Source organism: Phascolarctos cinereus, unplaced genomic scaffold, assembly GCF_003287225.1.
Source record: "Phascolarctos cinereus isolate Bilbo 61053 unplaced genomic scaffold, phaCin_HiC Scaffold_2;HRSCAF=192, whole genome shotgun sequence".
NCBI lineage: Eukaryota > Metazoa > Chordata > Mammalia > Diprotodontia > Phascolarctidae > Phascolarctos > Phascolarctos cinereus.
The window spans coordinates 21,089,676-21,114,963 of record NW_027555625.1 but is presented as its reverse complement, the minus strand read 5'-3'; the positions used below and the strand labels follow the sequence as shown (position 1 = coordinate 21,114,963).

General features: G+C 45.8%; 1 protein-coding gene and 1 pseudogene across 1 annotated transcript; both read right to left on the bottom strand.

The window, feature by feature from the left end:
• Positions 1 to 185: 185 nt before the first annotated feature.
• LOC110218410 (lithostathine-1-beta-like) lies at positions 186 to 2,476 on the bottom strand (annotated as a pseudogene).
• Positions 2,477 to 12,974: 10,498 nt separating this feature from the next.
• LOC110218384 (lithostathine-1-alpha-like) lies at positions 12,975 to 15,019 on the bottom strand. The gene is made up of 4 exons (XM_078149105.1): positions 14,958 to 15,019; positions 14,647 to 14,767; positions 14,194 to 14,331; positions 12,975 to 13,202 (listed from the first exon to the last, which is right to left on the bottom strand). Exons 1-4 carry the CDS (start codon positions 15,017 to 15,019, stop codon positions 12,975 to 12,977), a joined length of 549 nt encoding a protein of 182 aa, XP_078005231.1.
• Positions 15,020 to 25,288: the final 10,269 nt, after the last annotated feature.

The window sequence follows — 25,288 nt, the reverse complement described above, 5'->3', positions numbered from 1 at the left end:
AAGAGAAGAAAAGGAAGAGGAAAAGTGGAGACAGTTGGTAGATAACAAAGAGGAGAGGAGGGAAGGGGCTGGTGTGAGGAAGGAGGATGGAAAGAAGATTCTCTGGGAAGGCAGAGACCATGGCCATGGCCCTCCTTTGGCTCCAAAGCAGCAGAATTCCAAATACTTCTTCTGGCTTCTCCTCTCTAGGCTTGAAACTTGCAGAGGTCGAGGTGCTTCTCCTGACAAGAGTCATCTTTCCAGTTCTGGAATTCTGTAGAGAGAGGGCCCAGGTTAAGTTGGAGAGACAAGTTAGGATGGGAGGTCCCTAGTCTGATGACAGTGGCTTCCTGGCCATAAGTGGCACACTCATTCAAGCTTGACCTAAGAAACATGGAGAGTAAATATAAGGAGGGAAGGGAAGTAGAAGAAAAGAGAGGGGAAGAGAAAGGAGAAATGAAAGAAAGGAAAGAGAGAAGAGGGTTGAGAAAAGAGGAGGAGGAAAAGGAGAAAACATTACAAGATAGGACAAGAGGAGAGGAGAGGAGTCACTCCCATATTCTAGAAAGGAAGTGCCTCCATGCATCCGGGCTTTCAGACAACACATAGTGAAGGGAATGCTTCTAAGTAGATGATGGAGGTGTGAATGTTTTTTCTTTTCTCTAGCTCACCAGACTCATGAGTCAGGATGACACAGTAGTTAGGATCAGTTTTGCTTGGATAATTGTTCTCCCAGGCTTGGTAGAGGTAAAGGGCATTGTTACTCCATCTCTACCTACGTTTCTGAGGGGAGAGGATCAAAAAGGGAAGTGGTTAGAGAACAGTGAGACACCTCTCACCAACCACCAACCTCCTTTAGACCCTTAATAAACAGATCAACTGCACATGCAGACTCAAAACAGGCTTATTCCATTCTCTAAATCTTTCTAGATGTTGCTATCCCTGGTGCTGCTTCTGGGATTCCTCAGCACCAGCCTGCTTCCACTCCCTCACATTCTCTCTATGAGATCCAGGCAGAGCCCAGTCCTCCACCAGAAAATCTTCTCTACCTCCTGGGCCTCATCCTCTAATTTTATCTTGCCCCATTTCCTATCCTGAGCCTCTAGGGGAGCCCTAGGTCCTGGGGTGTTTTGCACTCTTCCCTAGATGCAAAATTTCCTGATGTGACTCTTGTCTCCACAAAGGTGGTGTCTGAGCAGTCTCCTCTTGGGGTATGCTGAGAGCTAAGCACAGATATGGGCACAAAAGACTTGTCCATTGAGTCAAAAAGAATGGACAGAGATACTGAAGTGAAATGGGAGATGAATGAGTACCAAGAGTTGCAGGTGGAGGTGCAGACACTTTCTGACCCTTGACATCATCCAGACCTCCCTCCATGCCCCTCCAAACCCTCCTGCCTTCTCTAGCACAGCTCATATACTTCCCTAATTCTAGTGCTTTTCTCAGGGTCTTGGACCTCCAAGACTAGTACAAACAACCTTCCCCATGTACACAAACACACACACACACACACGCCCACGCATGCACACACACACTGCTTTCCCCCTTCACTCTCCTGGACACAGAGAAGGAGGGGCTTCTGGGTCTTACCTTGTTGGGGTCATGCAGACCAATCCAGACTGGGTTCTCACCAATATAATTCTCCTTGATCATGGCAGCCACAAAGGAGGCCTCAGCCTCATTGAGCAGGGACCCCAGGTGGCCTGAGGGATAGGCCTGGCACAGCAACTGTGGAAGGCATGGAGGAAGTAGGGGTCACTGGGAGAGGCAGAGAGCAAAGGAGGCCAGAGAATGTTCCAAGGGAGCTTCAGGGGACAGGGTGATCAGTAGAGGAAAAGAGAAAAGGCTGAAGGCCCCAGGGCAGGGGACCATGGTTAGATGGCTAAAGGGGTACAAGGATCACCATCATGGGAAGTGAGGGTCTAAGAGTCACAGAAAAAGAAGGAACTTAGCTCTGGAGTCCTGGAGAGTGGATGGTCTGGGTGAGAGGTGAAGAGTTAGAGACTCATTGTGACCCCATTTCTGACCCCAAGAGGCACTGAGAGACTAAGACAAACCCAGCCACCCCCCTCAGGGGATCCTCTTCCCAACACACCTCAGCAGTGTTCCAATTCTCTTCAGGACTGCAACAAGCTGTAGCAGTGGGAGTTATGGAAGCTAAAACCCTAGGGGCAGGAGCTCCTGGCAGATGGGGGAGCAGGGGCTTTCTCCTGGCCTGGGGAAGGAAGAGAGGAGCTGCATGTGAGGGAAGCTGAGGCTCCTGTTCTCTGGACATCTCTCTTTGTACCCTACAAACCCCCAACTGCTCTTTCTCTGTTCCACTGTCCTCATACTCCTGCTGTCCTGCCCCTTCCCTTTCCTTCTTAATATGTCAAAGATCCCTGGGTTTTTCTAGGCCCAGATGTGTAGTCAAGGGGAAGGTTTAGAGGGGCTCACCTTGTATCAGGCCTGGCAGCAGCAGGCAGGTGAAGAGCAGCCTTGAGAAGCTCAGGGACATCATGGCAGATAGCATCACTTTTGATTCTGGGGAAGAGAGAAGAGAAATCTGATCCCCCTGTCATGTCCCACCCAAGGATCATAGAGGGATGGGGACAAGGATGGTGGCCTAGACCACAATAGACCCAGGGAGCTGCTGTTCTACTGCTCTCTGGGCCCAGGCTGGGACTATGTTCCCTACTCTCTCCTTCCTCTTCTCCCCTTTCTAGGGTCTGAGGGAATCTGCAGACCCTAGGTAAGAGACAGAATCTGGGTGCAACTGATGGAATGGACCATTGAGCAAAGACCACTTCCTCTTTCAGAGTTGTTTAGATATGACTGTCTACCGGCATCTCTCTCCAAGATACCTAGTGGATGCCTCCTCCTTCCACCTAGGAAGATAATGGGCTCAAGAGACTGGAGGGACCCAACCTCCCACACTTTCCCTCACTTACCAGATTGTCAGGACTAAGGGATAGTGTATCTGATCAGAAAGTGACAGAACCTTTATAGAGAGAGGGCCCAAAGGGGTGTAGACATTGGCAGGGGTGGGAGAGGAGGTAACTAGGCAGAGGTGGGGGAATGGAGTGAAGGTCAGAGCACAGGTGTTGATAAGGAGATTCCTGGAAGGGGGTGTAGTCTTCCTCATTCTGGCTCCAAGAGCAGGCATGAGCCTTGCTTTCTTCCCGGAACATGAAGGAGCGACAAAGACTGGTTCCTTCCCCTCAGCATGCCAGCTGCCTTGTTCCCATAGCCATGGGAAATCTAGGTGAAGGTTGGTGATTAGAGGAAGAGGAAATACACATCAGAACAAGTGAGCTTCCTGAAGGACTTGGATGAAGGAGACTAGAATCCAGGGAAGTTATGGGGTCATAGACCTTGGCCCTGGAGAAGGAGGGAATTCCAGTTAATGGACCCAAGGACCTTGACTGGACCCTCTGTCTTCCTGTTAATTACTGGAATTCCCTGGACAAGAAAGAAAATCGTCAGGCTCTTAGAAAGGGCCTCTCAGTGATCACTGGCACATTTTCTAGAGTTGATTTGGGGTTTCATTGACATAGTCCACAAAGAACCAAGTTCCCTGCTGCTGCTTCTAGCACAACTTTGCCCCCAAAGGGGAGAGACAAAAGGACATAGGCAAGGCCAAGCGGAAGATCTCCCAAGATCACCAAAAAAAGAAAAATCAATCCCAAGTCTCCTAGGCCTTCAGGCTACAGCATCCCTCTGCCACCTGCCTACTCCTGGCAATTACCTCCCTCTCTTTTAGAAGAGTCTCTACTAGAGGTTTAAAATGTTTTCTCATCAGTAGGACTTGGGTAGTTGGAAATCCATTTGATTCCTCCTCATTAACAACTTTGGAGCCCACTGACAGGCCCTTGAGGTACCCAGTGAGTGATTCAAAGATGGCCCTACTGAGGACATAGTCTAGTTTAAATGCCAATGTCTCTCTCCAGTATGGTTCCCAGAGCAGCCCAGAAGACCCTGGACAGGATGTAAGCAATCCTATGGTCCTTGGTGCCATCGCTTCTTTCATTCTGGACACTTGACTTCCCAATCCAGGGTGCTTAGATCTGGCCTGCAATGTTGTAATGACCTGCTCTTTGGTTGGCCTGCCTTTCATCTCTCCCCATTCCAATCTCTCCTCCATTTAGCCACAAATAATCTGATTTTCCTAAAACTCAGATCTTTCCATGTCACATCCCTTCTTAATAACCTCCAGAGCTTCCCATCATCTCCAAGATCAAATACAAAATCCTCTGGTAGATGTTTCAAGCCTGTCCTCCTGCCTCTCCAGTACCTGCCCCTATGCTCTACATCAAGCAGTCTCTGGTCCAGTGACACTGCTCTCCTGCCTGATCCAACAACAAAACACTCTATCTCTAGGCTCCAGGTATCTTCTCTGGCTGGCCGTCACACCTGGAGTGTTCTCTCTCCTAGTCCCAACCTAGTGATTTCCCTGGCTTCCTTTAAGCCACGGTGAAAAGCCTCAGGAAGTCTTTCCCACACCTTCTTTTTTTTTGGTGTTTTTTTGTTTGTTTGTTTGTTTTTGGCTAGGCAATGGGGTTAAGTGACTTGCCCAAAGTCACATAGCTAGTAAGTGTTATGTGTCTGAGGCCGGATTTGAACTCAGGTCCTCCTGACTCCAGGGTGGTACTCTATCCACTGTGCCACCTAACTGCCCCTTTCCCACACCTTCTTACACCTGATGCCTTCCCTTTCTTGATTATTTCCTATCTATTTTGTAGATAGCATATTTGTACATTTTGTTTGCCTGTTATCATCTCCCACTAGACTGTAAGTTCCTGGAGGGCAGGGTCTGTCTTTTGCATCTTTTTGAATCCCTAGTTCTGAGCACAGTTCATAGAACATAGTCAGTCCTTAATAAATGTTAATTATTTGATTGACTGGCCATTCTGCAGCACCAGCTCCAGCCCCAGGATGGGAAGAAGAATCAGGTTCCTACTTCTTCCCCTCTGCTGGTGCCTCTGAAACCAGAGCTCAGTCCTTAGCAGGATTTCTGAGACTTGTTATATTCATTCCTAGCAAATTGTCCTTAAACTTGGCAAGGGGCAGCAAATTTCTCCCCTTTTGCCCTTATGTTCTCCCATCATCCCCTTCTCCCTTGTTGATGGAGAGTTCAAAGCCTGAGAGGCTTGCTGCTGGCTCTAGTTACGAGAGAAAGAAAGGGATCTCAAACAGAGGCCTTCAGAACAAGGGCCAAAGTCTTTCAGAGGCCTCCCCTGGTCATCTGAACTCTTTTGGCTTTTTTCAACATTTTCATTTCATGGGAAAACTCAGAAAGGTTTTGGTGGACTGGTGGAAAGCTGAAGGATGTTTCAGTAACTCTGAGGCACCCAGGCCTTTGGAGATGTTGGAAGCCAGCCCCCAATATGGCATCAGTTCATTCCTTTAAACCTCTTCTCATACTGAGCTGTTAATGATATGAAGGAAAGAAAAAGTTCTTTCTGTAAAAGAAGAGATTTATTTCTTTTCCAAGGATGCAAGACATTTCCTGTGCTATAGATGAACATTGGGATGTCTAATGTAAGTTGAAAAATCACTTTGGTTTAACATGCACTGCTAAATATGTATATGAAGAAATAAAGGTTACTGGCAGGATTTTGGACTGTTTTGGAGAGAAAATTAGGTGGATTGCAGGATTTATATCTCATTGTTAATAATGTAGAAGGATTCCTCATTTGTGTGGGAATACTTCAGTTTTATAAAGAGGTAGAGAAAGATCTTATTAATAACTAGAAAATGTGAATTTGAAGAAACACATTTTCTTGGGCACCAAAGGAACTGATTACCTTGTTGGAGACTTCAGAAGTATCATGGGTACTTCTGCTAATTTGCATAAATATGTTTTAGGACCACATATGTCTAAATAAAGTAGTCCTGAGACCCAAATGTTTGAAATCTGCTCTTTTAGTTTAAACCTGGATGGCAAATTTCAGCTCTCTTAGTGACAAAGGCAGTCCCTCACATAGCCTAATATGTTGACACTTTCTCTCCAAAAGGACAGGGATCTGTGTGCCATCATATTCTGGCCTCGTGGAGAAGAGGAGACAGGATGGAGATTTTAGAGGGGAGATCTATGTGTGAGAAGGAAGGGTAGGAAGAAGATTCTTTGGAAGGGCAGATATTTTATAACCAGGGACCCCAGTGTGAAAAAACCCAAACTCACTTGTTGGATAACTGTTGACTGGTTTCTGGCAGACCTCTCTCATTGTAGAGAGAAGCCATAGTACAGCTCAGCAGAGGAGGCCTTTGTCACATAGCAAACTGAAGTTTGGCTTTTCAGTTTAAGCTAAAAGAAGGAGAAGCAGGAGCCCAAGGATCTTGTTAGAGAGGAGCGTCTCAGCTGAACACTTCAGCTGAGGTCCTGTAGGTGGCCACAGTGAGCACAGCCCAGGGGTGAAAGAAAGGCAGGTGTGGACAGTCCAAGATTCGATGCTGCATCTCCTGGGGCAGAGGAGACGGGCTACCCAGTGAGAATTGAGGGGTGACATCACCAAAAAACATGGGCGGCCCTGCAGCAGGGGAATCATAGTATATCTTAAGGCAGCTGTCCTAGTCACCTGGGTTACCTATTCATATACTCTTCCAGTATACGAATTTTTTTCTCCATCTCTTGTCCTCCACACACAATGTTGCCACATGTGCATCCCCTACATGTTAGCCCCTAATGCATGATGTCCATGTGTGTCCACTCTTCCCCCACTGATCTGTATATTGGTGAGGGTTCATCTCCTGGGATCATGGAAAATTCTATGGCTATTTTTCTTACTATATTTTTTCATTAAATGCCTTTGCTTTGTACTAATTGTGTCCTGTGAATGACTAGTAAGAGTAAACATTGGGTTTAGGGGTGGAGCTTATGGCTTTGAGTGGCTGTGGGCTCATAGCTCCCTTGAAATAGGGAACTTTTCAGGAGGTACACATAGAGGTGCCCACAAGGGCCCTCTAGAAAAACTGGTGATCTTAGAAGAGTCAACTTCCCTCAAGATGCAGATCAAGTGTCACATTCTCCAATTTTGGTTTAGTATTGAAAGAATGATTAATGAAAGGCTCTGGTTGAAGGAGAGAGGAAAGACTATTTCATGCTAAAACTCATACACATGTACGCGCGTGCGCGCGCACACACACACACACACACACACCCCTAACCAGATTCAAAGAGTCAGGTTCCAAACTGCACTAGAGGCAGTGGGGTAGGTAAGAAGATGGTTTATTCTGATTGCCAGTATTCCAGGCCAGGCAGCAACAAGAAGAATGTAAGTGAGAGGAGGAGGCAGAATGGGGACATGAGGGAAATTTCAAAAAGGAGGGGAGGTTTGAGTGTGAGGAAGAAGAAGAAGAAGAAGGCTTTGTGAGAGAACAGATTTTGGCCAGGGTGCTCAGGGTGCGTGCTTGGCTCCAGGGCTGCAGAATTCCCACCCCTTCTTCTGGCTTGTCTCCTCTAGGCTTGGAACTTGCAGAGGTAGGGATGCTTTTCATTACAGAGTACATTTCTCCATTTCTGGAATCCTGCAGAGAGATGGCCTGGGTTAGGTTGTCCAGGGCAACCATCAGGAAATCATCCCATGCAGATGACTCAGACCTCATGCCCAGGGGTCTTATACTCATTCACGTATTCCCCTGTGGTCTAAAATAGAGAAAAGAGTAAAGAAGGGGAGGTGGGAAGTAAAAGTAAAAAAAGGAAAAGGTGGGAAGTAAAAAAGGGAAAAAAAAGTAAAAGTAAAAAAAGAAAGGCAAGAGGCAAACTGAGAGATTGAAAGGAAAGAAAGGAGAAGAAAGTTGGGAAAGGAGATATGGAGGAGAGGGTAGCTGAAGGAAAGATTAAGGGGAGAAATAAGAGAAGAGGGGAGGGAAGGGAAGAAAAAGGGAGGGAGGGAAGGAAAAGAGAGGAGAGAGGAGAATAGTGGAGAGAAGAAGAGAGAAGGGAGGGGAGAGGAGAGATACTTCCATATTTTAAGTGTGAGTACGCATCCAGCCAGGGCTTCAACCAGCAGAGAAGTGGAGGGAATGGGCCTGCATAGATACCAGACCTGCTGGGGTTTTGTTCTCTCACCAGATTCAGGAGTCAGTTTGGCACAGAAGCTGGGTTGGTCATTATATTAGGACCATTCTCCTCCCAGGCTTGGTAGAGGTATAGGGCCTTGCTGCTCCATTTCCATCTGCCATTCTGAGGAGAGACAACCAGGAAGGGCAATGGTTAGTGCAAAATGAGACTTTTGCCCAATGATTTTTCCCCTCCTCCTCCCCAGATCAACTACATACAAACTTTCCCCAGGCCCTCCAGAACATGCCAGGCTTCGTCTGCCCTCTGAGCCCTTCCATAAGCTGCCAAACCTGCTGTAATTTCTGAGCACCCTCCCTCCTCCCTTCCATAGCTTACCCCATCTAAAAAGTCAGGTAGATCCTCCCCCAGTTCACCCTTCCTCATTCCCTTCAGGGACCCTTTTGAGTCTCAGGTTCCTTATGCTTTTCTGCCCTGAACTCCCAGGGGAGTCTGGGTAATTGGATATTAGAGACTGTTCCCTAAATTCCTGCTTTCTGCTTTGTGATCTTGGATCACCACCAGAGTGGTCACTGAGAAGCTTCTCTGGGAGTGCTCAGGGCTGGGCACACCAAACCCGTCCATCTAACCAACTGGAATGGGGCAGAGGAGTAGCAGTAAGGATGGGGTGTGGGTGCTTTAAAATATTTTTGTGTGTAAATTTTTATGATCTTTTCTTTTTAAATTTTGAGTTCTATATTCTCTCCCTCCCTCCCACTCCTCCCCCACCCAATGAGAAGGCAATTGATATGATATCAATTATTCATATGAAATCTATGCAAAACACATGTCCATATTAGCCGTATGTCCCAAAAAGCAAGAAAAATAAAGTGAGAAAATTCTACTTCAGTTTGACTCAGAGTTCATCACTTCCCTCTCTGGAGGTGGAGAACATTTTTTTTTTATCATGAGACCTTTAGAATTGTCTTAGATCGTTGTGTAGATCAGAGTAACCATACCTTTCACAGCTGTTCATTATTACAACGTTGCTGTTACTATGCACAATCATCCAGCTTCACTTTGCATCAGTTCATCTGGGTCTTGCCATGTTTTTTCTGAAACCACCCCCCTCATCATTTCTGATAGTCCACTAGTACTTCATTACAGTCATATGCCACAATCTGTTCAGCCATTCCCCAATTCGTGGGGCTGGCAGTAGAAGGGAGCAGGTGAGCAACCTCTCTGGCCTTGGACACCTCACAGGTCTGCCCAAGATCTTCCTGCCCTCTAGGCACACTTCCTCATACACTTCCCAGGGGCCAATGGGAGAAGGAGCCTGAGCTGGTAGACTGGGACCAGAGCCCCCTCCCTCCTTCCTACTCTCACCCCTGGGACAGAGAGAGGGAGGAGCTTCGGAGTCACACCTGGTTAGTGTCATGCAGGCCAATCCAGAAAGGTTGCAGGCCAACCCTACTCTCAGTAATCATGGTGGCCACAAAGGAGGCCTCAGCCCCATTGAGCAGGGACAGCAGATGACCAGAGGGATAGTCTTGGCACAGCAACTGTGGGGAGAAGCAGGAAGGTCTGATGTCATTGAAGGAGGGAGACTGGGAAGATGGGCCACCTTAGGGGAGCTGCAGGTAACGGGGTGGTCAACAAAGGCAGGAGGAGAAGAATGAGGGTTTTGTAGGAGGCCATGTGCCTCCAGGGTCATAGTGGGATAAGGGTCTAGAGGTACATACAATGAAGGAACAGAGGAGGGGGGAAATGATTGGGAGGTAAGGAGTAGGGTTCACCTGGGGGACAATGAGGTGAGAGGACCCCTTCACCCCTCTTAGGGGTTCCTGTCCCCAACAAACCTCCACTGTGGCCCAGGTCTCTTCAGTAATCAATAAACCATAACAGTGGGAGCCATGAAAGGCAAAGCCCTCAGGGCAGGATCTCCTGGCAGAGGGAGGAGCAGGGGACTTCTCCTGGCCTGGGGGAGGGAGGAGAGGAGCTGCATGAGAAGGGACCTGGGCCTCCTGATTTCTGGGCCTGGATCCACAAAGCCTGATTACACTGTCCCCACTAGCCTTCATACCCACTTCTCCCCTTTCCTGCCTAACTGTCCCCCCCACCCTCCTACCGGACTCAGGTGTGAAGTCCTCAGGGAGTCACTGGGGGGACTCACTTTGTGCCAGGCCTGAGAGAAGCAGGCAGGTGACCATATCCCTGAGAAGCTGGGCAACAACATGGGAGACAGGGTGCGAAGTGAAGATTGGGCCTTTAGGTGTCCTTGGCCCTGAAATGAGGTTAGAGATGGGGCCTCAGAGCTTTAGAGAACCAAGACTTTGTTCTCCTGTTGTTCTTCACCCAGACCGCCCTACTCTGCCCTTCCACCTTGTCCCTTCCTGTGTTCTTGGTCAATATGATGACTCTGGGGGCTGGAAGGAATCTGATGGTCACTAGGAGATGGGAAGTGCCCACTCTTTCAGAGTTGTTCAGGGATGAGATCCTGCTAACACTTCTCCAGAAGCTAGTTCCCTCCCTGAGATAAAATGCCTCCTTCTTCTTCCAGTGATGGGATTGGTCTCACTGATCTGGATGAACTCACCCTCCCCAGGCCCTTCTTCTCCTAACTTACCAGGCTGGGAAGGTTTGGGGATGATGTGTCTGGCCAGGTCATGGCAGGGCCTTTATAGAGAGAGGACAAGCTGGGGGAAGGACATTGGCAGGGGTGGAAGAAGAGTACCCTAGGCAAAGGCAAAGAGGGGGAGTGAGAATCAGAATACGTGTGTATGAGGGACAGGGGGATTCCGGGCAAAGGGTGTGATCTTTCCCAAGGTAGGTTCAGGAGCTGGCATGAGCAACTCATTATTCCTGGAATACAAGGAAGGGACACAAGATTAGTTCTTCCCCAAAATTGACAGCTGCCTTCTTCCCATAGCCCTAAGAAATCTTGGGGAAGGTTGAGGGGTAGAGAGGTGGGCAGACTCTTATCCCAAGAGCCATCTCTCTGTCTGCCTCAGGAGGAGAACAACAAATGTTCTTGCAATGGTCTTCCTTTCCCCTTTTCCTGTACAGAAGACAGTGTGCAGCAGGGCAGACCTGTGTTTTGGATGAGGAAATCTCATGGATGTTAAAAGTCTCTTCCCTCCAGGAACTGTCCATGGTAGCCTCGAGCAGAAGCAAGTGGAAGTTACATGGGCTCAAACACAACTTTCTTACCCACTTGGGCTGAGATGAGAGTTACTGAGAGTGTACTTTACCAGATGATCTCCAAGGCATCCCCAGTCCCTGAAATCCAATCAGAAGTTCTCCCCTGTCCTCTCACCCAGACACCAATGGGGAAGCTCACATTCTTCGTTCAAGGTGCCTGTCTGATTCCAGCCTGGCCTGTTCCTATAACTTGTCCTCTCCAAAAAGGGAGAATCGGACCAAAATAAAGACACTGCATGTTGTACTGAGGATGGTTTGGGAATATGGCTTAGACTGCATGGTGGTCAAGTTCCTTTCTAATTCTGAAATTCTGTGGTTCTAGAATTCTGTCTTGGATATCATGTATAGTGTCTTTACTTCCAGTTAACCTTTACACTCCCAAAGGATGGGGGACATATTCTGTCTTCCCTGTAATCTGTAGGAATCTCAGCAATGAGTAGGTCACTCAGTAGTTGTTCAGTAAAGCCTTGAGGAATAAATTCATAAAGATAGGCTCTTACAGCAGGCTAGAGTAGAGAGAAGCTGGCCCTAACCCTGCAAAATATGTGTATGTACACATACACATGATAATCTATATTTGAAGAATCGAGTACCAACCACAGAGAACAAAAAAGGCAGCAGGGTGAGGGGAAGGACAGTTTATTCCATACGTGGAATTCTACAGAGAAATAGTTATGTTGGTCTGGGCTGACTGGGTCTGATGGCCCCTATTCTGATAACCTTGGCCTTTTGCCTTTTGGTTCTATACCCGTTCTTATGTAAGAGTGGGAGTCAACTGTATCAAATGAAACACCCTATCCAACTTAAAGCAGCTGTTTGAACCCGATGAGAACACTTCTATTGAAGTAACCGCTCAATCAAGTGCATTAGACTGGAAGTTAAAAGTCCTTGGTTATTTGAGAAGGTGTGAAATCCATTGAATGCAATGGAATGACGCCGAGCAGAAGGCGCATTGGAAAGAGACTTTTTGGGTCTTAGGTAAAACAGCAAGCCAGATCTGAATCCAGCATTGTGGTGTCTGGCCAGTATAAAGGAATGAGGAGCTCCAGCCAAGTCCCTGAGAGGAAATCCCTCGCTGAGAAAGCAAAGGACCTCTATCTTCTCCAGTCTCCCACCTCCTTGACTTGAAAAAGTATGAGGAGTTTGACTTCTCTTCAATATTCTACCAGGGTTTCTGGAATAATGTTGTTATACAGTCACTGCAGTTGTGTCTGACTCTGTGTGAGCCCATTTGGGGTTTTCTTGGCAAAGATACTGGGCTGGTTTGCCATTTCTTTCTCCAGCTCCTTTTACAGGTGAGGCAACTGAGGCAAATAAGGTTAAATGACTTGCCCAGGGTCACACAGCTAGTAAGTGTCTGAGGCCGGATCTGAACTCAGGAAGACAAGTCTTTCTGACTCCAGGCCCAGCACTTTGTGCACTATGGTGCTACCTAGCTGCCTGGAACAGTAGTGAGTAGCAAAGTCTGCATTAGGCACGGAGGACGTCACTGCATGTGCCTTTTCAGTTTGAGCACTCTTTTCCCTTGACTCTGTATGTACTTGGAGGAGAGGGTACTTATCCTTGGGTTTTTTTTTTCCTGTAGGGGAAGTGATTGGGACTGTTTTTACTATACCAATTTAATTTTTTAAAAATTCTAAAACATAACTAAGTCTGAATGTTTAATCGACATCAACTGATAATCATTGGAGGAAGTGTATCAGTAGGGGTTTGTGGAGGAGAATGGGAGGGAAGGAGAAAAGAGGGGAGAAGAGGGGAGGGGAGGGGAGGAGAGGGAAAAGAGCAGGAGAGGAGAAGAGAGAGGAGAACTCATATTCTAGGTAAGGAGGGGCCCCTGCGAATCCATGGCTTCAGCAAACACAGGGATGGAGGAAATGGGCCTGGCTGTTGCCAGAATTGTTGATGTCTCTCTATCTCTCTCTTTCTCACCTGAATCCTGAGTCAGTATTACACAATAGTTTGGGTTGGTTTGACTGGGGGCTCCCTTATCCCCCCAGGCTTGGTAGAGAAAAAGGCCATTGCTGGACCAGCGCCACCTGCGGTTCTAGGGGAGGGATCAGGTAATGCAGTGGTTAGTGAAGAGTGAGACACTCCCCAATCACCTATCCTCCAATACTCAAGACTCAACCCGACCAATCAACATTTAGTAAGGACCTACTATGTGCCAAACACTATGCTAAGCACTTGGGATACAGAAAAGGGGCAAAAGACAATCTCCGCCCTCAAGGAGCTTACAGTCTAATGGTGGAGATAACAGGCAAGCAAACATATACAAACAAGCTATATACCAGACATAATTCAGAGAGGGGAAGCACTAGAATTAAGAGGGGTTGGGAAAGGCTTCCTGTAAATGATGGGGCTTTAACTGGGCCTCAAAGGAAGCCAGGAGGCAGAGATGAGAAGGGAGAGCACCCCCAGCAAGGGGCACCACCGTGAAAAAGCCCGGAGCCCAGAGATGGAGCGTCTTGTTTGTGGAACAGCCAGGATGCCGGTGTCTCTGGCTCCAATTCCACTTCCTGCAAGAGGTCTGTCTTGGTCCCCCAACAGCCAATGCCCTTCCCTTCCAGATGACTTTCCATGTGTTCTGGAGAGCTCTTGCTTGGATTTAGTTATTTCCACATTGTCTCATCCATTGTAGTATGGGCTTTGGAGGGGGCGGACAGAGACTGTTTTTGCCTTTTAGCACAATTCCTAGGGGAAACTCAGAGTTGGGCAGCTGAATACACCATACATGCTAATTGAATCAAAAGCAGTGGGTGGAGTTCCTGTGGTGCAGATGGGAGGTGAATGCCAGGGAGGTGGGGGGGAGGGGCTGGATAGATACTACACAGGCTTGTCCCACCCCCCATCCTCAAGTCTCTCTGCCACTTGCAGGTGTCCTCAGGTTTCCTTCCCGTTCCCTCCCCTTTCCCAGGAGTCCAGACTTTTACTCTGGAAAGGGGAGAAAGAACCTGAGCCAGTGACTGGAATCAGACCAGCCCTTCCCCACCTGCTCTCCCCCCTGAGCAAGGAGAGGGAGGCACTTTGGGTCTCACCTTATTAGGGTCATACAGACCAATCCAAATGGGCTTCTCATTACTCTGACTCTCAGTGATCATGGTGGCCACAAAAAGTGTCTCAGCCTCATTGAGCAGGGACACGAGGTGACCCAAGCGGAAGTCTTGGCACAGCAGCTGTGGGAGAAGGCAGAAGGAGCTCGTGTCATTAGAAGAAGGAAAAAGGACATGAGAATACGGACTGCTACAGAGGTCAGGGTAGTCACCAGAGGCAAGAAAAGGCTGAGGGCCCTGAGAGAGGAACCTACTGTTCAGGACCACGGAGGGCTAAGAATGGCCCCAGAGGAAAATGTCTGGTTGTCACTTAGCAGAAGGGTCAGAGGTAGGGGAGAGTGGTAGGGAGTTCATTGTGAGCCATGTCTGAATTCTAGACTACATTAAAATGGTAGCTTCCCCCCTCCCCTCTCTCAGGGATGCCTTTCTCCAACCAGCTTCAGCAGTGGTCCAAGCCTCTTCCTGATGTATCAAGCCGTAGCAGTGAGAATTAAAGAAGCTAAAGCCTTCAGGGCAGGAGCTCCTTGCTGAGGGAGGATCAGAGGGGTCCTCCAGTCCTGGGAGAGGGAAGAGAGAAGGTGAATGGAAGACCCTGGCCTTCTCTGTGTGGCCTTGAATCTATGAAGCCCTGGAGATCCCAGCTGCCCATACTGACTTCTCTGATCCCCACACCCCTTCCCTCTAGCCCCTTCTCTTTTCTCCCATGGATTCTCCCAGGCCCAGGTGGGAAGCTCTGGTGGGACTCCCCTTGTGCCAGGCCTGTAAGGAGCAGGCACGTGAAAAGCAGCTCTGAGAAGTCAGGGGGCAGCATTACTTTGGAGCCTGAGGGTATAGAACAGAGCCCCTAAGCCCCATGGCACCCCTAGCCCGGAGGTCAGCCCAGAGATTGGGCCAGGGGTGGGGTCTCAGAGCATGTTCTCTCTTCCTTGAGGCTGGAACTGGGCTCTCTACTGACCCCTTCCTCCTCTCCTTTCCTGAGGTGTGGAGTATTCTGGTGACTCTGGGGGCTGGACAGAATCTGGTGGTAGCTGGGGTTAAGAGGGAAAGACCCTTCCCTTTCATAGTTGCTTAGGAATAAATGTCTGCTTTCATTTCTCTCCAAGCCAGCTGCCTTCCTGAGATGAGATGCCTCCTTCTTGCCTCTGGGAAGGGAATGACCTCAGTGTGGGGAGTGACTGATTTTCCTTTTCCAAGCCCTTCATCTCTCACTTACCAGATTGGCAGGGCTAAGGGATCATGTGTCTGATGTGGCAGTGAGAGGACTTTTACAAGGAGAGGGCCAAAAGGGGAGTGGCCACAGGCAGGGGAAGAAGAGAAGGTGATTAAGTAAAGACAGAGATGGGGAGGGTGAAGGTTGGAGCACATGTGTTAATGATGGGTAAGGGGGTTCTGGGCATAGGGCGTGGTTTTTCCCAAGCTGGGTTCAGGAGCCAGTACAAGCAGTGCCTTCTATCAGGCACAGAGGGACGATCATTTCTCCAGGCAGGGGCAGAGGGTTAGTACTTTCTCCAGTGGCTTCCAGCTGCCCCATTCCCATAGCCTTGGGAAACCTGAGGTAAGATGAGGAGAAGGAGGGAATTTACCCTGAAATGAATGAGTTTCCAGCATTATCCTGGTATGGGAAAAAGGAGTCTAGGAAAGGTGTGGGACCATAGATCTTGGAGCTAGAGAAGAGGATTCCTGCCAGTGGAGGCAAGGTTACAAGGCAACTTGACTGTGCACACCCCTCTAATATAAATTCTTGGGATATTTTAGACAAGAAAGAAATTGGAGAAGTGTTGGCAGGGCTCATTCAGTCACCAATACCAGACTAACAATTTTAAAGCTTGTTTTTCCTATCTTTTTGATGATGGGCTGGTCAGACATAAACTAAGGTGAACTTTTCAATATACAGAGAAGAAAGAAAGTGGGTTGTATATGCAACATGAAATTATGTCACCTATGGTTTGTTTTAATGTGTATTCAAATTAATATGATAGTGCCAATGCTGTCCTGTTCATTGCGTTTCCATCTACACTTCCTTCTCCCTTCAGTATATTTTTGAGCATTCCATGAACATCCTTTTCTCTTTTCTTTTATTATCATTACCTCTACACACTAATTCTCATACTTTGAAAGCCCTTCCTTTTAATAAATTGATATTGTCAAGCAAAATGAAGTCACAAGCTGACTATATCTCAAAATATGTGTCCCACCCCTATTACCCCCCTACCAATAGGTGGGTAATGCCTAGGAGTGATATGGATAAGTTAAAGGACATGCATAGCTTAGTGACTTCTGGGCTAAAATTCCAAATTGCTATTTGGAAGGGAGCTATGGCACTTTAAACATTATTTACTTATTTATTTTTTAGTTTTCAACATTCAATTTTATAAGATTTTGAGTTCCAAATTTTCCCCCTTCTCCCCTCTCCTCCCCCCCAATCTGCTATAGGCTATACATGTACAATCATATTAAACATATTTCTACATTAGTCATGTTGTGAAAAAAAGAATCAGAACAAAAGGGAAAAACCGAGGGAGGGAGAGAGAGAGAGAGAGAGAGAGAGAGAGAGAGAGAGAGAGAGAGAGAGAGAGAGAGAGAGAATAGTATGCTTCAATCTGCATTTAGACTCCATAGTTCATTCTTTGGATGTGGATAGCATTTTCCATCATGAGTGTTTTGGAATTGCCGTAGATCATTGTAATGCGGAGAAGAGCTAAGTCTATCAAAGTTGGGTCACTACATAATGTTGCTGTTACTATGTACAATGTTCTCCTGGTTCTGCTCACTTCACTCAGCATCAGTTCATGTAAGACTTTCCAGGTTTTTATGAAATCTGCCTGCTCATCATTTCTTATAGAACATTAGTATTCTATTACATTCATATATTGGAACTTGTTCAGCCACTCCCTAATTGATGGGCATCCTCTCAATTTCCAATTCTTTATCACCATAAAAAGAGCTGCTATAAATATTTTTGTACATATGGGTCCTTTTCCCTTTTTTATGATCTCTTTGGGATACAGACCTAATAGTGCTATTGCTGAATCAAAGGGTATGCACAGTTTTATAGCCCTTTGGGCATAGTTCCAAATTGCTCTCCAGAATGGTTGGATCAGTTCACAACTCCACCAACAATGCATTAGTGTTCCAGTTTTCCCACATCTCCAACATTTACCATTTTCCTGTTTTGCCATATTACTATGGCACTCTTTTAAAGGGCATTTTTATTGTTATCTTTTGTTTTTCTCTCCTCCCTTTCCCAGTGTACACCTCCTCCTACTCACAGAGAACCACCTCTTCTGACAAAGACTTTTTTAAAAAAGGTAGAAATCAGTTTAGCAAAACTAACCAACATATCAAAAAACTTGTGCTTTAAATACAATGTTTCTTACCTGTAGGTTCCCACCTCTGCAAAGGAGAAGAGGGGAGATATCTTTTTTCTTTTCTTGGGGCCAAGCTTCACATTATGATTTTTCATCATTCAGTTTTGATTGTTTGGTCATTTGATTTTGACATTATTGTAATTATTGCATATGTTGTTTTCTTGGCTCTGCTTACTTCATTCTGCATCAGTTCAGGCAAGTCTTCTTCTGCTTCTCTGTATTCCAACTCCTGCTGTGTCATATCCTGGCTAATCTCTAGCCTTCGGAGAAAAGATCAATGGTGAAATAGAGGCTCCCATCTGACTGCATGCTTTCTATGAGGTATTCACCTGGTCTCCAGCCTCCTTTGGGAAAAATGGTGGTCAATTATGAACATTGTCACTACATATCCCACTGATTCTGAACCCTTGTAGGTCATCTTCCAAAACCCAGTCCCCATTCCTTATTCCTATCCCCCTCAATCCTCCCATCCCAAAGTCCCAACCAAACACTACCCACCCTTTGACTATGCCCTCTGGAATGTCTTCTTCCAGGCATGAATTTTCCTTCATCCTAAAAATATTTTCTTTCCCCACTTCTTCCATCTTCTAGCTATTAGTGAAACCTGATTCCCCTCTAATGACACAGCTTCCCTGGTCACCCTTTCTAGTACTATTTACACCTTCACTTATTCCCCTTGGCTCACTGGTCAAGGCAGAAGAGTTGGAATTCTCCTTGCTCCCCATTGCTGCTTCCAGATTCTCCATCTCACAGCCCCTTAGCATGAGATTCCACTGCACCTCCTCTCCTTCAATACATCCCCACTCTACCAATTCTCTTCAATCTCTCCCTGTCTACTGGCTCCCTACTACCTACAAACCCATCCATGTATCTTCCATCCTCAAAAACCCCTCACCATCGCTTGATCCTTCTATTCCTGTTATCTATCTGTATCTCTTCTATGTCTCTAGTTTGTGTCTAAAGTCCATAAAAAGTCCACCTATGACAGGTGTCTCCCTTTTCTTTCCTCTCATGTTCTTCTTAACCCCTTACAATCTGACTTTGAAAAATTACCATCTACCAATATTGCTCTCTGCAAAGTTACCAATGATCTCTTAATTGTCAAATCCAGTGGCTTTTTCTCAGCCCTCATTCTTCTTGTCCTGTCTGAAGCCTTTGAAACTGTTGATCACCCTGTTGTCCTTAATTCTCACTTTTCTCTAGGTCTTTGGGACATTAGTGTTTCCTGGTTCTCTTTCTATCAGATCACTCCTAACCTTCCTTTGCTGGTTCCTCATCCAGGTCACACCCTCTTGCTATAGGTATCCCACAAGGTTCTGGCTTGGGTCCTCATCTTGCCTCCCTTTATACTACTTCACTTGGTGATCTCATCAGCTCCCCTGGATTTAATTATCAGCCCCCACAGATTTAATTACCATCCCTATGCTGACCATTTTCAAATCTACTTTTCCTGCCCTAAGTTTTCTGCTGACCTTCAATCTCATGTTTTCAACTGCCTTTCAGAAATCTCAGAATGGATGTCCAGTAGATATTTTAACTCAACCTATCCAAAACGGAACTTATTACCTTTCCCCCTAAACCCTCCTCCTTTCCAAACTTCCCTATTAAGGAAGTTGAGGGTACCACCATCCTCCCAAGACCTCAGGCTCACAACCTAGGTACCTCTCACTAACTCTAACTCCCTCCACATCCAACCTTTTTCCAAGATCTGTTGACTTAAACTTTGTAACATCTTTCAAATATACCCCCTTCTCTCCTCCGACACTGCCACCACCTTGGTGCAGGCCCTCATCGCCTTACCCCTGAACTATTGTAGTAGCTGCTGGGAAGTCTGCCTAGCCCTAGTCTTTCCCCACTCCAATCCATCCTTCATTCAGCCCCTAAAGTGATTTTCCTAGATGCAGGTCCAATCTTGTCATCACCACAACACACCCACCCATTCCATAAATTCCTATTGCCTCCAGGATCAAATACAAAATTTTCTATTTGGCATTCAGATCCCTTTAGGTCCTCACTACCTCCTACCTTTCCAGTCTTCTTTCATCTTATTCCTCACTACTTATTCTTTGATCCAGTGACAGTGACCTCGTTGCTATTCTAGGAACAAGACACTCCATCTCTCAATTCTGGGCGTTTTCTGTGACTAGCCACTGTCTATAATGCTCTTGCTCCTCATCTCCAACTTTGGACTTTCTTGGCTTCCTTTAAGTCTCAACAGGAAACCTTTCCCAACATCCCTTAATTCTCATGTTCTTCCTCTTTTAATTGTTTGCTATTTATCTTCTATATAGCTTGTTTTTATATATTTGTTTGCATGTTGTCTCCTCTATTAGACTGTAACTCCTTGAGGGCAAGGACTGTCCTTTGCTCTTTTTGTATCTCTAGCACTTAGCACAATGCCTGGCACAGTGTACATGCTTAATAAATACTTATTAACTGAATGACCCATTATAATATATCTAATAAGTGGCCATTTAGCCTCTGCTTGAATAATTAGGAAGGGTGCTGGAGGGAGCCATTAGTCCCTGGGGCAGCCCATCCTTTTTTTTGCATGGCTGGGTTTTTTTCCAAATTAAAACAAAATTTGCCTCTTTACAACTTCCACCCATCACTCCTGGGTCTGCCATCTCGAGCTAAGCAGAATAAAATAACTCTAGGGCATCATGACATCCCTAGAATTATTTCAATGTCAAGGTTTGCAGATATTCTGGGGCAATCTATGCCTTCTACAATTTTGTAGCTGACCTTGATGTTTTTTTCATCCTTGTTGAAGGCATCTGACAACATTGCTGAAAACATCATGCTAAAATGCATGGGAACAAGCACAGAGCCTTGCTTCACTCCACTGGTAACTGGGAAAGAGCAAGAGCGTCATCATGGGGGTACCCAAGGAGAATGCTATCTATCTGTCCCACTCAATATCGCTGGTCTAGGGCACAGTTTTCTTTAGTTCAACTCAAACCTTTGGAAAGCACATCTACACTGTATTAGGCACTCTGTGCTTAGAGGAGCTTCCTAAAGGGTTCAATGGAGCAGCCAATGGAAAGAGGATACTCTTAGCCACAGGGTGAGCTGACCCAGAATGCCTACTCAGTGTCGATCCTGTCTCCCAGGAGTAGGTCCCAAATGTCTTAGATAACTCTGCCTTGGGTGGTCTGTGCATGTTCCAAATTGCTGTAATATCAGTGTCGGTGCTTTCCAAACACATTTTACTATTGCAAGTCACCTTTTTTTTTTAAAACAACTGTCTTTCACATGATCCCTTATCTCATAATGAACAACATCATCAGATGTCTCAATTAATAGGCCATCACTTTAATGACCACCTACTCATGTACTCTACGTGATGCAGTGCCCGGCACACAGCAAGTGCTTAATAAATGCTTGTGCTACTACCAGGCATTTTAATCCCTATTAAGCAATTCTCCACAAAGCATCATTTAAGCCAAATACATGTGGGAAGCAGCCACCTCATTAAGAGAATTATTTGAAAAAAAAGGCAACTCTCCCCACCGCCATCGTGATGAATTCGCTACTGATTTGCTGAATGCCAGTGATTGCCCCATATATAATGGCTGAACTACAAACTGTCCATATTGTTATTTCTTTGTATTTCCCATTCCACCCCCACCCCACAGTTTGCCTGGGCATGGAGGCAGTCATTAACGTATTTTAACAATCCTGCTAACATCCAAAGACCACCAAAAATCCCCAACTGGGCTTTCTGAATGACAAAAGACTTTGAGTTAAGATTGATTGGGACACATCTGTGTGAACCACAAAATTATATCCTTAGCTACATCAAGCATCCACATCTTACTCCTACATGGGACCAATTTCTCTGACCACAGATCTCACTTTCCTCAAGCATTTTTTCCCTCCCAACACAGCAAATGTGAGACTTAGGAATGTAACTAATAGCAATGTTTCATTTTAGGAAGCTCAGAACTGGGTCATTTGGCCCTTTCTCTTCTTGTCTCTTCCCAGTCCAAAATGCTTGCATCTCTTATTGGCCAGCATCCTCTTAGATTGACAGTTGGGTTTGACACATGCAAGCCTGAGTACAATCTTCTTTGTGGTCTTGGCTTTTTGTTCCCCTCTTAATTGCCTTTCTCCACCATAGCAACTCAACTTCCATTCATAACGTCTTTGCCCCCAGACATCTAGGTGGCACAGTGAATAGAGCACTGGCCCTGGATTCAGGAGGGCCTGAGTTCAAATCCAGCCTCAGACTCACAATACTTGCTAGCTGTGTGATCCTGGACAAGTCACTTAACCCCATTGCCTAGCCAAAAAACAAACAAACAAACAAACAAACACCATAATGTCTTTGTCCTTAAGCCCCTCTTTAACTGCCTTCTTTGTGAGCTTGGTGCTTGCTTTACTTCTTTAGTGAGTCCTGGGGAATGCTCACCAGATTGGTAGTAACAACATCAGCCCCAAGAGAGATTGAGGGACATTAATCTTTAGGTTCAATAGATGTTAACATCTTTCATTGCTGTCCGTTAGAGGAGGGTATCCTAAGGTTACATCCATTGGCTTGGCCCCTTCATATCAAATGCTACCTACTAAAAAAAAACACACACACACATCACAAATAGTAAACAGTGAGTAAACACATTTATCCAAATAGATTGTAAATGGAAATAAAAGAAGTCAAAAAAGAAAAAAAACCAGAAAACTCACAAAACAAGCCTAAAAACTATACTCATGTACTTTCTGCTTTATTCTAAAATAGTAGATATATACACATATATTAGAATAAAGCAGAAAATACATGAGTGTATTTTATAGTATATATTAGAACATTTTATAGCTGAAAATGTGTGAATATATGAGTTCATTAAATGGTAATGAGATAAGATCTTGCTCAACTAAGAGAGAGGAGCCTTAATCTCACCTAATAAGAAATTCCCCATAATCTCCAAGGAGGCGAGTTGGAAATCAGAGAAAGTTGAGGTGCTGAATTCCTCTATATGTTTGCCTTCCAAAGTCTGTCTCTATCCCTCCAGATATTTCTAATTGGTCCCCTCAAAGGCCTAGAATCATTTGTGCCCTCTCTCTAAGAATGAATCAAGAATGTCTCTCACCGGGAATGAGTGAATCTTATTCTCATAGGATTTGGCTTGAGGAGGGAATAACATACACATTCAATTGGATATGGAAGTCTGTCTTACCCTACAGTTTACTAGGGGGTGAAGGGGACAAGAGAGCAGGGGGATGATAGAAAGGAGGGCAGATTGGGAAAGGGGGTAATCAGAAGCAAACACTTCTGAGGAGCGACAGGGTCAAAAGAAAGAATAGAATAAAGGGGTGGGCAGGATAGGATTAAGGGAAATAGAGTTAGTTTTTCACAACATGTCTACTATGAAAGTGTTTTGCATAACTGCATATGTATAACCTATATTGAGTTGCTAGCCTTTTCAGTGAGGGTAGGTGGGGAGGGAGGAAGGGAGAAAATTTGGAACCCAAAGTTTTAAAAACACATGTTTAAAAAAAATCTTTTCACATGCAACTGGGAAATAAGAAATGCAGGAAATGGGGTACAGAAGCCTATCCTACCCTACAGGAAAATAGAAGGGGAAGGGATAAGAGAAGGGTGGGAGAGATAGAAGAGAGGGCAGACTAGGGGAAGGGCTATTCAGAATGCATGCATTTTGGGGTGGGGGGAGGGGCAAGATGGTGTGAAAATTTGGAACTCAAAATCTTGTGGAAGTAAATGTTGAAAACTAAAAAATAAATAAATTTATATTAAAAAGAAAAAGACTGTCTCTCACCTCCAATGCCCTTCAACCAACTCTGCCCCTCCCCCAGTGATGCATCAGCATTCTCTCCACCATTCTGGTATAGGTTCATGTGGTAGCACGCAGCCCCACCCTTACCCAACTTGGTTAGGAGTTGAGTTAAATGCACATGAATGAGTTTTAATGCACTGGCTAATTTCTCTCTCTTCTAAACTCCTCTAAGAGATTATATTCATTGATTCATTCAGGCTTACTGAGAAGCTGCTCAGTATTCAGTAGGTGCTGAGAACCCAGAGGACTCAAAATAAAGAAAAGTTTTCTACAATAGGAGCTAGCTGTTCAACTATGGAGGGGTCTGCCTCACAAAGGAGTCAAGTCAACCAGCATTTGTGAAGTGCCTGCTATGTGCCAGCCACTGTGCTAAGGGCTGGGGATATAAAGAAAGGCAAAAGACAGTCCCTCCTCTCAAGGAGCTCATAGTTAAATGGAAAAGTGAGCTCCCTATCATGGGTTGATAAATGTCGAGTTGGAATGGACCTCACTTTAAAGATGAGGCAATCGGGCCAACAGAGATAAAGTGATTTGCCCAAAGTCACATAGTTAATGAGTGACAGAGTTTGTATTTGACCCAGGTCCTATCCCTAAGACAGCAATTAGAGTTAGAAGGACCATAGAGATATAGTCCAATCTGCTTATTGTAAAGATGAAGAAACTGGGGTCTAGAAAGGCTGGGTGACTTGCCAAGGTTCACATAGATAGCAAGCTGCTGGGCTGAATTTGAATCCAAAGCCTCTGATCTTGAACCATCCCTCCATCTGCTATGCCTCACTGTTCTAGATCAGAGCCTGGGTTACGCCTGTTAGGGATATCATAGGTGGGAGAAAGGGTGGAATACTGGAATACCTTCCCTCTAACCATAAAGCACCATTCCTGGCCCATAGGAAGCTCTATATAAATGATTTTGGTTGTTCTATTCAGTGGTTCAGTCGTGTCCAACTCTTTGTGATCTCATGGATTATACCATGCCAGGCCCTTGTCTCCTCCACTGTCTCCCAAAGTCTGTCCAAGCTCATGTTCCCATCCATTTAAGTTCACTGACATCCAAGAAGTCAATGCTGAAGCTTTCTATCTCCTGTTTGACCACATTCTGTTTGTCTTGGTTCACAGATCTTACATTCCAGGTTCCTATGCAATATTGCATAGGCAGCTAGGTGGTGCTGGGCCTGGAGTCAGGATGCCTTATCTTCTTGAGTTCAAACCTGGTCTCATACACTTAGCAGATGTAAGACCTTGGGCAAGTCACTTAACCCTGTTGGCCTCAGATTCCTCCTGAGTTGGAGAAAAAAATGGCAAACCACTCTAGTATTTTTGCCAAGAAAACCCCAAATGGGGTCACAAAGAGCTGGACACAACTGAACACACACACACACACACACACACACACACGTACACTATATTCATACTTACAGCTTCAGACATTCCTTCCATCACTAGACACACCTTTCAGCTTTAGCCCAGCCACTTCATTAGTCCTGGAACTACTTGTAGTTATCCCCTACTCTTCCCCAGTAGCATGTTTGACAACTCCTGACCTGAGGGGCTCATCTTCTGGTGTCATCTCTTTTATCATTTTTAGTACTGTCCATATAGTTTTCCTGGCAAAGATACCGGAGTGATTTGCCATTTCCTTCTCCAGCTCATTTTACAGAAAAGGAAACCAAGGCAAACTGGGATAAGTGACTTGCCCAGGGTCACACAGCTAGTAAGTATCTGAGGTTGGATTTGTACTCAGGTATTCCTGACTCCAGGCCCAGCACTCTGTCCACTGTGCCTCCTAGCTGCCCATCACAGACATGACCCCTCCACAAAACTCAGTTCATTCTACTCATTGACTTCCCCAAACACATCACCTTTACCATCTGACACCTTTATTCATGGCGTTTTCCACTTATTTCCACCTAGCTCATC

Excerpts from the sequence above, each read along its gene's own strand:
- LOC110218384 (XM_078149105.1), bottom strand. The coding sequence starts at position 15,019 with ATGCTGCCCCCTGACTTCTCAGAGCTGCTTTTCACGTGCCTGCTCCTT. Across the intron at positions 14,768-14,957 it reads CTCCTTACAGGCCTGGCACA|AGGACTGGAGGACCCCTCTG; the intron begins AGGGGAGTCCCA and ends CTTCCCTCTCCC. Across the intron at positions 13,203-14,193 it reads GTCTGTATGACCCTAATAAG|AACCGCAGGTGGCGCTGGTC; the intron begins GTGAGACCCAAA and ends TCCCTCCCCTAG.